General features: G+C 36.7%; 1 protein-coding gene across 10 annotated transcripts in view; it reads right to left on the reverse strand.

Annotated features, from left to right (window-relative positions):
* CACNB2 (calcium voltage-gated channel auxiliary subunit beta 2) overlaps positions 1-18,844 on the reverse strand; it is a 96,014-nt gene that overhangs the window by 10,957 nt on the left and 66,213 nt on the right. For 6 of the 10 annotated variants that reach the window (XM_072412760.1, XM_072412759.1, XM_072412763.1 and 3 more), the window contains exons 3-9: positions 13,160-13,282; positions 12,631-12,767; positions 10,318-10,394; positions 7,389-7,522; positions 3,492-3,572; positions 2,338-2,396; positions 1,935-2,044 (exon numbers count right to left, since the gene is read on the reverse strand). In XM_072412760.1, coding sequence (XP_072268861.1) covers positions 1,935-2,044; positions 2,338-2,396; positions 3,492-3,572; positions 7,389-7,522; positions 10,318-10,394; positions 12,631-12,767; positions 13,160-13,282 — 721 coding nt within the window. Of the gene's footprint in view, positions 1-1,934; positions 2,045-2,337; positions 2,397-3,491; positions 3,573-7,225; positions 7,246-7,388; positions 7,523-10,317; positions 10,395-12,630; positions 12,768-13,159; positions 13,283-18,844 lie in introns of all 10 variants that reach the window. The other 4 variants (XM_072412766.1, XM_072412765.1, XM_072412768.1 and 1 more) reach the window with 1 other exon arrangement.

Here is an 18,844-nt window from a genome sequence, read left to right on the forward strand (position 1 = left end):
AAGCCCACAGGATCGCGGGATCGGGTGAGTATGATTTTTTTTAATTACCGTTATATTTAACATGTATTCGGTGTATAAGACGCACCCACTTTTCCCCCCCAGTTTTGGGGAAGAAAAAGTGCGTCTTATAGTCCGAAAAATACGGTACCTGTTCCAGCTAACTTAAAAATTAAAGTTAAGAACAAACCTACAGTTCCTATCTCGTATGTAACCCGGGGACTACCAGTACCAGCATCATGGCAATATAAGAGGCAATGCTTAGGCCTTCTTTATTACCACCTTCCCAGCACTTAGTAGGGTTTTAGATCACAATTAATTTGGATCTCCACAGCCGGTAGTCAATCTCGCTGGCGGTCCCCAGATGTTGTGTTAATGAGGATTCCCCTTACTTCTTGAGCTACAACAGGAAACATCATTTTCGGTTTTCCCTCACCTTCTGCTTCTGACATGTGTGACGTTTTTGTAAAATTGTCACTCGGTTTAGATTTGCTAAAAGCCCATTTACCACTACTGCCCTTACTACACTACACTTACTAATATTTTTTTTATAAAATACTCTGCAACTCTATTTATTGTACAGTGCTGCGTAACATGTTAGCACTTTAGAAATCCTGTTTATTAATGAGACACACCGACGACATATATCATACAGACAACATCATATAAGAAAGGTAAAAGTTAAGTAACAAGGTTTATCAATGTATGCTGGATTTAGTGTTCATATATGAAAATTGATTAAAATGTAAAAAAAAAAAATGTGAAGTTCTGCGGTTTAAAGTGCTCCCAGCCCTATTATAAAATACAGTATTTCCTTTAGACAGTTATTCTTCATTGTGTAATACTAGATTTCACCTATTGGTGGTGCTGCAGGCAAACCTCTATTTGCAGATATTGTGAGAAAACCTTTACCTGCATGAAAAGGAAGGACTCCACCCAAACAAGAGGCTTTAGGTTAAAAAAAAAATGGACTGCTAGTAAAATAATCCTCTTCAACGAGGCCAGGCTCCTTTTACTGAGCTATATCAATAGGTATTTATTTGCGAAGCATGCTCCCTTATAAGCAAATATTTTAAAGTTAACTACATTGAACCATGTTTATGAACTATTTATGTATTTTTACAATGTGATCATAGATCCCAAATATTGAAGGAATTAAGTAACCAATTTAGTAGTAAATTTAGTAACCAGCTTGTCCTACTCCACACTTGGTGCGCAAAGCCGAAATGATTTTTAAAAATGAGGTCAACCTTATTTAAGGATAAAAACATAAAAAAACAAAGAATAATATCACAGATTTGTTGAGTGCAAACAACATGTTAATTTTGCCAATATATATTCAGTAAGGCAGTGCCAATTCAAATTGTACTACCCATATGAAGCAAAATCTTATTTTTTATACTTGTCGAATTGTAAGGGATATGCCTACAAAAAAGTATTGCCTGTGTTCTCCCTGCAGGAAATCCTTTCCCAATTACTACCTTGCCATGCCTTGTCCTGCACTGTGTCTCCATATGGAGGTCACCATCTTGGTAGTGGCAGGGCTCTGCTTTCTCATCTCAGAGCCTCCAGCAAGGGGAATGGTATGTAGCATGCTAGTGAAATGGCCAAATCTCAGCTCACTTTGTCCCGCCTTTCTTACTCCACCCCCCACATCTCCAGAGAACCGATGCCAACTCAATGTAAACAGGACTATGCGTACTGTTTTAGCCATACGTGAAATCTTTCATGCCTGAAAACTGGCCACTTAGACCATCGCATATCACTGTAGGGAGACCAAAGCACCCGTCATACCTGTTCAAGGAGGTTTAAAGAAGTTGGATTTTTACATGCAAGAAAATGTGGGAAATACACTCTGAACAGAAGTGAGCCTTCCAAGAAAAATAACTGCAAAAAAACAAGTATTAAATAAAAGAGTAAAAGAAAATCGTACTCACCTAAACTTGATCGTGTATTGGATCTCTCTATGATTGCGTGTTTGCTAGGATTATTTAATACTGAGCGTTTGGCAAGCGAGATGTCAGCAGTGACCCGTGTAATGGATATTCTGTACATAAAAAAAAACATAAGACAGGTATTAAACTTATTCTTCATACTGGAGCCCATTATATACACAGGCATAACTGTGAAACATAATAGGGAGCTATACCATCAATACAGAAAAGGGACTAGAATTTGTTGTGGGGTCTATTTTGATACCTAGGACTATGAAGTCTTAACACAGTAAGTATGATAAAAATACTTACTGGAGACAAGGAGACAAAGGTTAGCAACATAAAATACAATCATATTTCTTATAATTTCCCATATTTCGTTAATCAAATTATTCTAGGAACTTACCTTCCCTCAAATCTGTGTTTTAAAAAGTCAAATAATGCTTTCTGCATCATATCTGTCACCTACATGGAGACAAAAAACACATGACATGAGATATAGGACTAAATATTAAATTGTTAGAGCAAATCTCTCTTTTTCTGTATATATTCACTAATAATGTCCACAAAACTTTGGATAGTACATAAAACTATTTAAATGAACTTTACCCCGAATAGCATGCACTCCAATGTACTTACCCCCTAGGAGCCTATTTATAGAAAGGTGAGATAAAAATATAACTTTTTTGTCTTTAAGTGTCACCAGTTTATTTTAAGCTGTAAAAGGAAGCTGCAACTTTATTTTTTAGGTAGCCCCTGGTGAAGTTAGCAAATGAGAACATCACATTAAAAAAAGTCCATTCAATGAAACAGGAAGGTTAAAAGATGGACAAGACTGCCCAGAATAGAATGAGAGACTGACCAAGGAGAAAAGCTGAGACACACTGAGATGGAGAGTAAGAAATCCCAGGAGGAAGAGTGAGGTGTATAGGAGTGAGTGTGTAAATGTGCCAAAGGAACAATTGTAGTACCCAGGAAGATAAATGAGACTTAGACCTTAGCCAAAGTATAAACTGCTTTAGACGACTTGGCAAGTACAAAGAGACTGAGGTGCAGATCAATATGTTCCCCAGCCAGGGTTGGCTGTACAGATCCATCCATGAAAATTTCATCACAGGTAATATAACTCTGTGTAGTGAACTGGGAGATCCTGACACATTACAGCAAACATTTCTAAAGTAGTGACTGGTACTATGGCAGTAATCTCCCCTGTTGCCCAAATGCCATGTAATCCATAGTAGATTATATAAATATGCCAGAATGGCTGTACAGACACCTTTGCCCAAATACGGTTCAGACTGGTCAGAGACCACACAACTACCATTATATTTTTAGAGTTTGAGTAAAAACAGAAAACAATAAAAAACAAAAAAAAACACAATCATGTGGTTTGTGAACAGAGATCTCCAGCATGGCAAATCTATTAACTAACATACCTTGCCCAGCCAACCAGGTAATATTCCCTACACCAGTAATCAGATTTGGGGAAGTTAATAAAATCAAATATGCAGAAGCTTGGACATTCTACAGGTTTATTATACAATATGGTATGCGTCTTACCTCATATCCTTTTAATGAAGGCCCCACCAGAACTACAGGTCTCATAGAAGGCACTACATCGTAGGGAGGAATGTGCTCTGTCTGTGCAAAAAGGAAACACGGTCAGACAGGTTAATTAAATGTTTATGCATCTTGTTTCATATAGATTAAGGCTATGGGATATTTCAAGAAGCCTAACTATATCTAGTTTGCAGCCAGAAAAAGGAAAGCTGATAAAGGCTTCGGGTCCAAGTATTTTAAAGGGAACCGGCCACCATATAAACCTATATATTTGCTTGGCACAGTTGACAAACAGTATGAACCACAAAGAGCCTTTTAGTTTCTGATAGTTGTCCTCTTCTTATCTGTCCTGGACAGAAAGGTAAGGTAAATCTATGCAATATGGCAAAGGCAGCAGAAAACAATCTGGCACATTCTTAAATAGGGCAATATCAGTAGTGCTGGATTATTGGCACTGATGGTCAACTTTATAAATAGGCCCTGTGTACTTTTAATGCTCAGACTCAACTCTGACTTGCAACCAGGAAAACTAGGAGTTTAGTTCTGCAATATTGTATTAGGGGGTTTTGGGGTGCACAGAATCTTCATTATAAAGAATTAAAGAATATTTACAGGCACCATGTGGGGTTTGATACTTGTTAACTGGGCCATATTAACGAAGACCTCTAAAGGTAGAAATATAAGAGAAATGCTAGCTGTCCGTCAGCCTGTGGCTTTAACTCTGAACCACTGACCTAAAATACAGCTAAACTCAAAATTCCAGACCTGCATTTTTTCAGTTCAGTGATTTAAAAAGCGTTATAGCCTTGGTTAAAAAATAAAAATGTACTTTTTGGAGATTTTGCAAAACCTCTAAATGTAGTGATGGCGCTAAAATTGCTGGGGATGTCTGAAAGACCCATGGGAACATGTCCAAAATCAAAAAGAACAAAAGCATGCCATTCTTTCCAAAATCAGTATTGACGTATAGGCAAGAATAGCCTTTATATGCCCGGGGATCTGGTTGTAAAATTAGTGGGACCTTATTCATTTAAAAAAAAAAATGCATATTGTTCATAGCAAGAAAACATCCATTGTAATGCAATAGGTTTTTCCACAGTTCCACTGTGAAATAATTAAAGGATTCACATTTAAAAGGAATATTTCCTATTAAACTGGGTAGTAAAATTTCAATAATTGATTAACCCGTTTGCCTTAAAAAAATCTTTTCATTTGCATATCCATTTTCCTCTTGGACCATATTCTCACATGACCCTTCAGTAATTTTGGTGACAGTACTATGTTCAGGATTAGGCGAGTAACAGTTATCAGCCAGAATTAAAAAGCAACCATTTTCAACTATACTTAATATTGAATAATGAAAAATATACATGCATATTTTTTGTTTGGGACATGTGGATATTTTTCTTTCAGGACATGTTCCCATAGGTCACCCAGACATCCCCTGAAATTTGGGGGTATAAACGTCAACAGATTTGTCAATTAGTTAGAAAGGTCACTGTTAATGCATTTTATACTATTTGTCCTCAAAATGTTTAAAAAACATCCATCACATCTGCAGTCTTTACTATCTGCTATAAAGTGTTTAATTTATTTTTCATAGAATATGGACCATTGAAAAAAAAAAAATAAAATCACTGCTCTGGTATACTGTATAAAACAATATAATTTACAATTTCTAGTGCTGATATAAGAAAATGTCTGGTTTCCCTGACCACATTGCCAAGGCATAAAGTTTTAGTAAATAGTCTTTAATCACATCAGGTTAAATGCACAATTTAATAAAGTTTATCTGACCAGGAATTAAAATAGAGATACATTTATCTGTAATGGATAATATACTTATACTGACAACAGAAGTTAGACAGACAAACAGAAACCATCAGCAGTTAATGTATTTAAGCACAGGAAGCAATGAAAGGCAATATAAAATCATTTGATAGAAAAGTCTGTTCTGTGTGCAGAAGCCACTGGCATCAGAAATTATTATCACTATATAAAGCTGATTCATTAAAGAAATACAACTATTTATGAACCTTCTTCAGTTCATAGCGTCGTCGTTTTATTTGTATACTTAAAATGGGGCTTATTTGGTAAGAGACAAAGGACCGGTATAGTGTGCATAGTGCAGTAACCTCCGTCAAATATTTTAAAAGCTTTAGACAGATCATGTTGGAAATGTGAATGATTGTTATGATTTACTGCAAACTGTAGAAGCTTGTCCCTCATTACTCTGTTACCGAATAAGCCCATTTGCTTGAAGTGCTATCTTTACTTATAGGTATGGAACCATTCTGGTAGTCTAGGACAAAAATGAATCCCCAACACTTAAGTAACTCTTGCAAATTATTGTGTTATCCAATGTCATGATTTTGGCATTGTATGATCAATCATTAGGCTTTGATTACTGGGGGTGTAGTAAGTAATACTCTGCTTTGAGTCTTTGCTGCACCAACACTCTTTCAAGGCAACACAGCCCTGCTTGAGGTTCCAAACCCATGCTGGAGCAAATTGGACCAATGGGTTTTTTTGCCTTCCTCTGGATCAACTATGTTTATAGGATTTTTATCGGGGATATGTGTATTTCTCAGCAGTTTAGCTTGATGGACATATGTCTTTTTTCAACCCAACTATGTAGCTATGCTGACCCAACCAGAGCATACTGACCTTTTGCATGGGATCTTCTGTACCAAGGCCTTGCACCACAATTAAACAGTCTTGGGAAACCACAGGCATGGAAATCTGACCCACAGGTTTGGACAGACTGGTCTTTTTATGCCATTTGCTGGTTTATGTACTTCAATATATAATTTCTGCATGTTAGCCACTGTACATAGAATGTACAGAGAGAGAAAAATAAGCTTGGAACATACTTCCAACAATGTTGGCGAGTTTATTTATAATTCAATTTATTTGAACACTAGGCTAGAGAAAAACATTCTAATAGTTGGTCCTCTGTTTGTGTAGGGAGTGGTAGAATAGGGTGATATATTAACCTTATATTCTTCCCTCCTGCATTGTATGTAAGGATGCAGAGGGTTTGCCCACATCCAGGGAGCGTTGGACACTGGAGAAAAGCTCCGACTGCCAGGGAACCAGGAATAAGGTAACTAATTCACCGTATTCATCATAGACCAAAAATACAGTATATTTGTGAGAATGGAGACATGAATCTACTTTATTTGAATCTATCTTTATTTCCTATAGCTTGTATGATATAATTTTTTACTGAAATTCAGTCAATCGTACTAACATACACCACAGTCAATTTCGTAGTATTGATCAAAATCGATCACTATATTTTTCCTCAATTAACCTCTTGGATAATGAAGGTAACCATAAGTGCTCATTCTCCAAAACTCGACCAAGCAAGAATTGATCGAAATTAAAAAAAAAACTGTGATATACTTGTGCGATTGACAGAATAATCCTTTTAATTCTACACTTGATAATAATCACTTTTGGTTGAATTTTGAAATGAAGGGTCAATTCATGGTTCATTCATGGCTTTCTATATCTAACCAGAGGCATTTAGTATTTATCTGGATAAAACAGGAAGCACCAGAGCTTTATTCTCCACTTGTTATATAGGTACATGGTCTTCACCTAATATAGACATGATTGTCTGCCTATGGAACTACTGGCTGACCCACTCTTTGATGGAACCAGGTCTGCCCTGTACTCATGATGCCAGTGGCTAGGAAAACTCTTCACCCAAGTCACAGTGAACTTACCGATTTTTGCTTCTGTTTAGCTACAAGCAGCATGAAAGAGAAACAGAGAACAACAAAAGCATGCATGTTATTGACAAGTCGAAAGACAGACATTTAACAGGACTTGCAATGTGTAACAAAGAGCAGCATGGCGGATGGCGAGAGTCACACCGACGCTGGTTACCTTCTTAAAAAAAGGCATTCTTTTCTCTTTGGCGAGGGGTGATGTTACACTGTTTACACTGGGTTTAGGGGAACGATGGTTGGCTGGAATATCAATCTCTTCCGCCTCTAAGCCAGTAGCATCTAAGTCTATAGCTATATACAGACAAATCATTTATAGTTATTAAGCTGAGAAACAGAGGGAATCACAGTTATACAATTTTACCTGAAAGGGAAATGTCAGACACAAGTTAACATAAAGGGATTTTCCAGTTTTTAGATGCAAGGAGGCTTGCATGTTTTTAGTAACTATTTAGTGCCGAAACCCGGGAGTGAACCGGGTTGAACACCATGTATGTTTTTAAGGCCCCTACAACTTCATAGATTCACAATATTAGCCACACATTGAGCTCTGAAAGCTGATCTCAAGGGATAAGGGCATCCCCTTTTAAACCTCATTTTTACTCACCTAATGCCACAGTCACTTGGTGCTCCATTCTGCTCTTTTGTATTCTCCATTTGCTTCTTGGATGGAAACTTCCCTAGATGTGTATGGCTGTCTGTGGCAAGGTCTTTTACCGAATCAGCCAGAAGAGGAGGTCATCAATAGGGAACAGGCAAAGACCGGCCAGCATGAGTGCCATTGTAGAAGATCAGCAATCCATCAAAAAGGAAGTAGCACTAGGTCTACCCAATTCTTACTGCAATATTTACTACCTACTACTAACTACAATATTGACTACCCCAGAACGATAATGTGCATATCAGATGTTAGACATCCAAAACCTCACAAGCTCTTTTTAGGTTAGTGATCCACAAGGGTAGTTCCACTGGCAATTTTGGCTTACCGGTCTGATTGGCTATAACTGATTGATCAGAAGACTATAAACACAAGTGTACGATAGCGTGTCTCGTTGAATGCTGATGGAGATGTGTCGAATCACAGGACCGTAAATAAACATTTACCAACACACCCAATCTGTCCATGTCTAACTGGAAATCCAATATCTGGTCACGTACAATTGAATGGCTGTTTAATACACATCAGATCTGATCATTTTATTTTATCAGAAGTGTGTATTTGGCCCAAGGAACCAGCTTCAATTCTGCTACAATAAATTATATTAAATATGCCTAAACTATCCTTGGCATGTTTACACATCTTGAAGGACTTCTAAAGCACCTGTGCAAATGCCTAGATGTTTACCCATCTGCTGTGGGATCTCAGAGCAGTGAAACAGGCTTTTCTTTCACTTAGATGTATTTTAAAGTGATTTTGTCGCTATATTCATATCCTGATAATAACAGTTCAGCTGGTAAAAAACTTAAATATTAACCTCCCCCATTGTCTACAACATAAAATTTCATGATAATCAAGAGAAAGCACAGACTAAAGTCAGTCCAGGAACTGATACCTCCAAGAGTCTACTGCTGCACCGCACTGTATATATTCTCTCTATCACAATCTATAACAAAAATATAACTTGTGTCTCCCCCTGCACCTCACTGGTATTAGCTGCAGGTATGCTTCCCAAAAGCAAATTGTAAATCTGTGTACAACATGGTGGCCATTCTATCAACATTTATACTTTGTGAATGCAACCAAGGTAAAAAAAAAAAAAAAAAAAAAAAAAAAAAAAAAAAAAAAAAAAAAAAAAAAAAAAAAAAAAAACAACAAAAAAACCTAGAAAATAAATACTGTATTACTGAATAATATCAATTGGTATTTTTTAGCTGTGTGCCTGTATTGACTCCATGGTATTGGGTGCATACTCCCCAATACCCAATATATACCTTGTGCAACAGTTGGAATCAAGTCAGAAGTTCAGTCTTACAACTATATTCATAAAGTGGAGTATAAAGATTTGAATAAATCTGGAAGACCCCTTTAAGTAAAATTAATTAGCAGATATATGCAACTTGAAGCAAAAGTGGTGCTTTTGACTTTAGAAATCAATAAGAACACAATTTCATTTTTCTCTTGAAAAAACAAAAGCAAAAAGTAATCCAATTGGCTGGTGGAATACACTTTTCAAAAAAACCCAATATATAATAAACAAAATACACACCAGTATGTGGCCTTGGAAAAAAAATCCAAAGTTAGGTCTTAGGTCCTAAAAAGGCATGCACTGATCAAAGACTGTTTGATGTTGATCATTGAAGGGAAACAATAGGGAAACAACGGGATCTGTATGTTGAAATAGTTTGAACGTACTTCTTGTCATTTGGACTCGTATATAGGTCCTAATATTTTGAGAAACCCAACTCTAGCCAATAAAATTTATTTTAATTCATGTAATGTTTTGAAGGTTTGAAGTATTTAACCTTTTTTTTTATTGTTGGCACAAATACATATTTTTAGTAGATCAAAGGAGAGAGTTGGGTAGAATTTCAGAGGATGTTTTTGTTGCTGTCTGTGTCTCTCTTTCCTGATGACAACTGCTCACAGGAGACAAGAAAAAAAAGGAGGGGAATAGTAACTTGTGCAAAAAAAAAACAAATATAGAAATCTTATAGCTAAAACAAATAAAAAAACAAAACTATGTGGCTGTTGGGTTTCAAACAGTTTTGCACTGGACTGCACTATCTCTGGACTGCAAAAAAAAAAAAATAAGAACAGATGTCATAGTTGCCTTATGGGAAAGACTCTTAATGAACCTTCATTGACTACGTTATCTAGAAAAACCTCATGGGAAAAAAATCATGTTTGGAAACCTCCAGGAACAAATCATAAAGGGAAACTGCTGACGCATGCTAATGGGAAGATCTTCTTGGAGAATTGGTATATGATTGGAGAAGAGTGCCAGAGGAATTTCATATGAGAAGACCATTGGAGAACCTCATGGGAGTTGAATGAACAACAGACACATTGATAGTAGTAGAGACATTGGAGGAGGCCAAATGACCACAAAGTCAAACATAGGAGATCTTAAAAAATAAGCATTTCTTACCAGATGATGGTGGAGTTGATCTTCTAGAGCTGGGAACTACATCACCCAAACTGGACGAGGAATTTCCTCCGGTTTTACTGGTAAGGAGGAAAGCGTTCAACCATTTACTACAGTTGTAATTGTATTGTCTTTGATTTTACCAAAAAAAACAAACTCTTCAATTATTAATTAAATACTTCACTTTGAGGAGAAAACTAGATGTAACTAAAACTCAGCTGAACCTTGAAAGTAGCCTCTTAGATGTAGACTGCAAGTTGTTTCAATTGGGAAACCTCTAACACATAGTATTGCGTAGATAGTGAATATCTGCAATAATTTAAAATTTTTACAGCACTAGATTTGAGTAGTGGGCATACACAAAGAAGATTTTTGACATGTGAACTATTTTCACATTATCACCCAAATTAAACTTAGCCAGTGCTAAAAGTCATTCTTTAAACACAGTTTGTGGGTTCCAGTGAAGTTCTCAAACAGTGTTTGGAATTGTTGACAGTAATAAAAAGTTAAACTCAAGGTTTCCCATCTCTTCCAAATTTTCTGTCCCCCACCTTCTTAGAGTACCCCTTTTTTATATGTATAGTTTCGTTTTTTACCATGAGTCTTCCCATCCTCCATATAGTAAGCATATTCATATAGTAAGCATGTTCATATAAGAACAGGGTGACCAAAACTGGCATGCCACTATTGGGAACTGCCCTACGATCTGCTGCCGGCAAAGCCATGTGCAAAAAATGGTTCCCTTGAATGGGAGAGGGACCACGATTAAGACTGTAGAAGAACATGGTGGGTCACCGTGGGTCTGTAATGGCCTAAACAGAGCAGTAAATTAAGTGATTGTTATATTTCACATGCTGGACAAATGCATATTTTTTTATTTTTACGAGCCATCTGAAATATTGTTTAAATGCAACAATAAAATTTATTGTTAAACAGGATTCTGTAACAAGGATGAGATGCTAAAATCAATTCAATCATAGGATCCTTCTCCACAGAGACCAGAGAGAATGCATTTACGCTATGAAAATATCCATTTAATATTGGTATAAATTCTAATATTGTTATGTAACATGGCCGCTTTAGAAATAATTAGTCCTTGGCAGAGTTTAAATGAAAGCCAGTCACATCTTTGCTTAAAAATTATTGCTTTTTAGTGCTTTCCTATTATATGAATGAAGCTGTTTGGCATCTAAACATTACAGACTTGCCAAATTCCAGAATACTGAAGGATCCAAAAATAATCCCATTTTATTAGGGGTCCCTGAACTTCCCTTGAGCATTCATGACATTTTTGTATGGGAAAAAGTTTGCTGTAACAATATTATAATTGCAATATCCACAAATATTTAATTATGTTTAAATCATCCCAGCCTGGCAATTATATTTAAGATGCCTATTACTTTCCTTCTTGTTCAATAGGATAAAGTAGAATAACAAAAACAACAACTTAATAGTGAATATAACGAATAACCCAACCCTAAATGTTTCAAAAATCCAGCAAAAAATTATAAAACCTAAAATCCACTATGCAAGTCCTCTATCTAATCATATCCTTAAAAGGGACCTCCATTTTATTTTGAGCTCGCAACATTAAAGGCATTACGACACAATGGGGCTGATTCTGTAAAGAAATTTAGGCTGTTCTCCAAGCAATGCAAAATATTTTCTTGCAAGGGATAATTAAGTTAGCTTACTAAAGCAAATTTCAGACTTGTGGTGGGCTGCAAAGTTCTGCTGCAGGCCTAATTATGGTCACAACCAGACCCATATAACTAACCACCAGCTGAATGCAAAAAAACATGCAGCCAAAAGCAACCCATTGCTTTTTGGAGCCATACTGCAAAGTACTAATGTGTGTCTATGGGGATTTGTGCCAATTTAGCCAAATCAGTATTTGTGAGGTGAGGAAATGATGTTGCACATTAAGACCTGGCTAACATTTAGCTTTTCAATTCATGACAATGGCGTTCAGTAGGGTTGAGGTCAAGGATCAGTGAAGGCCACTTTGGTTCCTCTCAAGAAACTTATGAAAGCACGTCTTTATGGAACTGGCTTTGTGCATTGGGCACAGTACTGCTGGAACAGAAATCGTTGGAATTACACAAATTGTATAGAATGTTTGTTTTGGTGTCTAGCAATAAAAAAAAATCAGTTTAATATAGTTTGAATGGACATCCACATACATTTGACCTTATGGTGCAATACTCATTGATGAAGGACAGCCTTTTTAAAGCTCACATATTTTTAGAAGTTTATTTTACCATTTCTGAGTCAATGCTGCGTGCACAAACTTGGCATATTACAAAGTGCCTTTACCTTGTGTAGAATTTTCCCTGCTTTGCTTTTTGTTCATGCTGTAGCCTCATGTTCTCAAGCTTCACAGGACTTGGAATAAATCCAATTTCACAGCCTTCTTTCACCAGCCGGCCTATCCACCAGTCATTGTTAAATTTCTACAAAGAAAAGAAAAAAAAACAAAGATTTGCTCTTAAACTAATCTAAAAGAGAACCAAAACTGTCATGTATATAGAAGTCAGAGAAGTGACAATGCTCTCCGTTTCCAATTTTCAGCTATACCCAACATGTCTTATTAAAAGTTTCACACTTGTGAAGTTTTCAGCACTATGACGCATCTCCAAACCACATAAAAATCATGAACTGAAGAAAAAATGTATTTACATCACTGCCTTCGAGCACAAGACTTTTTTTTACTGTTTCCAACATTTACATTATACATTCTCAGGTCTACTGGAATATACAGCATTTTGCTAAAGTCCAGAAAATAAAATAGACAATGCATCAACATGCATTTAAAACATGCAATCTTTGGCACATGCAAGCTCACCTCTTTGACGTGCAAAAAATCTTTAGCCTCAAAGGAAACGGCCATTCCTGGAACTGGAACCTCATCATCGTGAGCTGCACTGTAGCCAACATTTGTCCGTACAGCAAATGCAACAGGTTTGGTCTGCAGAAAAGCACAAAAGAACATACTTAAAATTACAAGGTCTTTCTAATGTATGCAAATGTACATTTTATGCAGTATTAGTATTGTGTATAGCCGTGTCCATATTGCAAATGATAACCACTGCAACCACCTCCCTGCAATACTCTACATAACTTGCTGCTGTATTAACAAAACAATACATAGTATGAGACAAACAAACAGCAACTGAAAGCCGCTGCAGTAAAGGTCTGGCAGGGCATTAAAAATCAGGAAACCCAGCATCTGGTGATGTCCATGAGTTCAAGACCACAGGCTGTCATTGCCAGCAAAGGGTTTTCAACCGAGTACAGTGGTACCTGGGTATAAGTCTGCTTTGGAATAAGTCCAACTTGGTATAAGTCCTGTTTAGACACAAAAAATGTTGCTTGGAATAGAACCTTTGTGCTAGAACTGGTATGGGTCAAAATGAGTCACAACACCGTGCGCTACCCTTATTTACCTCTCTGGAGACAAAGCCACGACTGCCCACGAGTGTCAGTACACCAGTTGCTACCATTCACTGAACAACCCGCGCTATAACTCTGTGAATTACATAACATCTCCTCCTCCTCCCTTCTCAGCACCATCCTAGTAGGCACTCGACTCTTCTCAGCAAGGTAAAGGGAGGTTACATTTTCATTTATTTCATCTAATTGCTTTTGTATTTATGTATTTTATTATTAAGCAGGGTTTCAATTACTTTATACAGCCCCATCAATGTATAATATGACAATAACAATAGGATTTTATTTTCATGGGAACAGATTAATCAGATTCCTTGTATTTGTTATGGGAAATATTTGTTTGGTATAAGTCATGTTTGATATAAATCCAAGGATCTGGAAAGGATTAAGGATTTATACCAAGGTACCACTGTATTAGAAATGAACATTTTATTTTCAGCTTTTAAATTTGTCCAATTACTTTTGAGCCCCTGAAATGAAGGGATTATATTAGAAAAAGGCTTTAGTTCCTCTCATTTTTATGCAATCTTTTTGTTCAACACACTCAAGTGAAGCTGAAAGTCTGCAGTTCAACGGCATGTGAGTTGTTGCATTTAAAATTAATTGTGGTAATGTACAGAACCTAAACAAGAAAAAATTTGTCTCTGTCCAAATATTTATGGACCTAACTGTAGCATTGACAGAAGATCATATCATGGCGCATATCCTAGACATGTAATTCTTTGGATCCTGAGTGTGTAAGCAACATGACTAAATCAATGAACTGCAACAATCATTATTTGGAACTGAAATGCATTGTAGAATAAATGATGACATTCCTGAAAGAACAACTGTCATGTCATACAACATGTGTGGAGGGCATAACCTATGTAAAAAAAAAGAAATGTACATGTACGCTAAGAACACACAATTCCTCAATGTTTAACTCTAAGTAAAACCTTTTTTGGGGAATATGATAGGGCAACAACCTATAAACACAACAAGGAGACAGTTGTCAGCCCATAGCAGAATTTGCTTAAAGTGGACCAAACTTTTAAAATTCTGAAAAAAAAAAAGTCACTTTCCCTTTTAAATAAGAAAAAATTTTGGTCTTTTTTATGTATTAATTTTTTAAACTTTCCCAATCTTCTATCTTTATGGACAGAGGACTGAAGGGGAACCCCCAGCCTCCTGGGATACTTACATTACATATCAGGGTGCTGCTCCTTCTGTCCATGAGGTTGGGCACTACATCTCTAGGAATTTACTAACATGTGAATAAGCAAGTGCACAACTTCATGCATGCGCAGAGTGAGATTGTCACATTTTTATTACATTTGCCAGAAAACATATCACCCAATCTTGCGCACGCGCAGTGTGAGATTGGGTGATGTCATCAGTAACCCAAGGAGCCCCGGAACAAATCCCAAAAGCAAGACAACATTAATCAAAGGCTTTCAGCAAGAAAAGGTATTTTTTTATTTTAATAGAAGTTCCGCTTTAAAGCAGGACTTACATGGCAGGATCATTAATTTTCTAAAAGACTTCATATTTGTAAAGACAAAAAACATTCACATAATAAAGCTTGTTTGAGATTTTGGTGATTGAGTTTATTTAGCTCTATCTCAATAATTATTACTGGAGCTCAGATACTAAATAAACAAAAGCTGGATTTTCTAGTAAAATTTTTGTCATCAGCTCCTCTTATCCTGGGAGCTCCCATTTATAGAAACTGCTTTTGCTTTTTTATGTAACATGGAAAATTTCTCAATAAACACGTTCTCACAACGACAGAGCTCTTCAGTCTTCAAAAGCCAACTTGATTTCTCGACTTTCATTAAACTTTTTGGCAACAAGGTATTAAAATAGAAACAATCATCTTCTAAATTTAGATTTGTTCTTTTCTGGGAGAAAATAGATGGTGCGCTTTTTTTCGAGAAAATCCATTAAAAGGTCAATCCACTCAAAACTAGTATTTGGGATATAATTGTATGGTTTTGAGTTGAATCATTTACTGGCTGATGGTATTATGTGCAAAGTCCTACTCACCATATTTCACTCTTATACCTAAAATCACCACTTTTAAAATGCCAGGGAAAATTATCCTAAAAATAAAAAACTATTTTTTACAGAGGAAGATTTAGACACCTAAGATGAAAATTTGTGATGGTCTTGGGTGAAAATCTTGCCTCTGTACAGGTGTCCTTTGGCATCATTCTGAGAGCCAACCTTTACAATCACTGAATGACCACTAGGTAACAACAGCTGCTATTTTATATGGGGAGGACGCTGCAGGACGCCTTTTGTTTGTCCTTCCCGCGCCACTCTTAAAATGAACAGTGCTGTCTGTATAAAGCTAATTTTTTCCTACCTTTGCTGTAAATAATCAACAATTGTTGCCAACAACAGTGATCTAGCATCTGTAGCCTAAATCTATTGTAGATGGGTGGAACAGGAAAAGTCAAATCAATAGCATTTGTTCAAAATTAAAATAGGAGTTTTGGATAACCTGACCAGTACCACTGAGTCCTGTCACTTTGTCTTCATCACCATTCAGATTATTGTGAGGTCTTATTCATTTTAATGGTTTATTATGAATACAATAATGTTCCTGGGGTGTTAAACTAAGTAACCTATTTTTAGTGAATTGTTTGGATTTGCCGCACATTTGAAATAAAAGGGTTGCAATAACATGATACAAGGAACATGCATGCACCCAGCCAATCTTGTCTAAAAACAAATGAAACTTTGTATGGAAATAAATGTTATGACATTGCATAAGCATAATGAAAGAATAGCATAGGCAATGCATGCTGTAATCAAAGCTAATTGTTGTTCAACAAAAATATAGAGTGTGTGACTTATGTTTTAGTCAGGCAGTGTATATACCAGAATTCCAAACTTGCTGGGGTAATCTCCACACACAAACTTAATTTACAACATGCAAAGTTATCAGATGACAGGAAAATAAAAGGGAACATTCAATGAAGCATGTTCTTTGGAGCTTTGTCACACTGTTACAGGAATACAGCACTACAATAATACAGACAACATCCATCTGTAAAAGAAATCTTTCGTAACATGCAGCTTAAAAACACGATCGGCCCTACCAAATTAGGAAATGCAGAACTCTGAAAGTGGTGAAGGGAGAGGAATCTGCAACCGAGTGCTGAATGCCACAGAGACACACGGGAACATTGTATATATGCATACAGAACTAATACACAATCTTCACATTCCACCTGCTACAACGCTTTACTACAGGGCTTGCTTATAGGGCAACCCCACCCAGAACATTCATTTTGGTCAATTGTTGTCTGTATTGGAGAATGTTTGAGCCCCTGAGGGTCTTGCCATGTAAGACACTGGCAGAGATTCTTTTGGTTTTTCCTACATTTCTCAGGTACTGCTATCTGTCGGCAAACTTTATGCAACTAAGATCCCGGCTTCACCTAACAGCTACAGCCACTCTTCCCCAGTTTATTTTTTCTGTCTGTTTTACATTCTACCCAGATACCAATGAAAGCCTAAAGGCTCATATATAAAATGTGGATTTTCATACTGATATAATAAAGTGATAGAAACAATCAAATACATCTGAATAGAATTCTGTTGATTCAATTGATGGGGCTCAAGTTAAAAACTGGCGGTGGACCAACTCATATGTACTAGGCCTAACTCCAGGAATAAGAAAAAGCTTCATTGAAAGTATTAAATGCTTGGCGGAGCAGGAGATGTAAAAAGCACTTTTACCTCCCCTATTACCTTAATTCCCAGGTTTGCTCACTCTTTAAGGTGATCTGTTTAGTAGTTGTAGGCACGAACGTCATTTCCCTACAAGATCCCCAAGGGACACATCATGGGTCCATTCTAAGTCTCAGAGTTTTGGAAGAGCATGTTGGCCACAAGGGAAGCAATGTATAAGTAAGGGACCTTCCTATAACATTTTTTTTCCTGGAGTACAGCTTTAGGTTTTACTTTCTATGACATTAAAGTGAACCTGTACATTTATGTTTTTTTTAATGAAGTAGGGAAGATTTAGTGCCTGTTTCAGATCCTCCATGCTGTCTGGGAAACTAATTCACTATTTGTTCCGATAACCTCTCTTCGAATGAAAGTCTTAGAAAATGCAAAATGTTGTGTTACTTCCATAACTAAGTGGGTACACTGATACAAGTGGCCTTCACTTTGGGAAGACTTCCTTTGATTTTTCTAGAGGTCAAAAGATGAAAACAAAGATCCTCTAATGTGACACAGGTTACAAAAGTCAGCTTTATTTTGTCAGTCAGCAAATATTTAGATCTGACTAGTTAATGTATACATTGAGCAAGATTCCTACTGACTGGTGTTTGTCATGGGTGGAACTACATCTAACAACCACCAGTTAAAGGGAAGGCTGCCCAAAACTTTATTAGTGAGCAAAGCATTTGGGACACAAAACATGGCTAAGTCCATAGTAGGTGCACAGGAGGCAGAATTTTTATGCACCATACCCAAGCAGTCTGTATGTTCACGACAGGTTTATGTCTATTTTCATTTCAACAAATAATACCAAATCATCATTGTCAAAGCAAAAGTATTTAAACATGACGCTTATACAATGCACTAAAATCTTGAGTTTAGGTCTCTCTCCCCTGCACCTTGGCAGCAGGAGGTCATAAATTATAGATGTTTGCTTTATCTAGCAAAACCTTTTTACAAACTGATCTGGGCTCTTAAAACTCCACCGACCAGATGAAAACTAACAGAAGCACACAGACACCTCCCCACCCTATCACAGCTTTATGAAGTACAAATTGATCCATGACCGAACTTACGGAGAACCGATTGTCCCTTCCTGTATCCACTGATACCTAGGATCCTTCCAACAATCATCTTTTTATTAGGATTGTCCTAGTTTGTAACACAAGGTCATAGCCACAGATTCCTGGCAATGATTTCATCAAGATTAAATTTGGCAATCCAATTGTATGAATAACAATGAGGAGCCAAATTGATACTCTGTTTCTGGAATATTAACATTGTAATGTTGGCCACTGTATGAACTGTATCCTGGTGGATTCAAAGAAATGAAGTACATTGAATACCAATTAAAGCGGAT

This window comes from Pyxicephalus adspersus, chromosome 5 (assembly GCF_032062135.1).
Source record: "Pyxicephalus adspersus chromosome 5, UCB_Pads_2.0, whole genome shotgun sequence".
Classification (NCBI taxonomy): domain Eukaryota; kingdom Metazoa; phylum Chordata; class Amphibia; order Anura; family Pyxicephalidae; genus Pyxicephalus; species Pyxicephalus adspersus.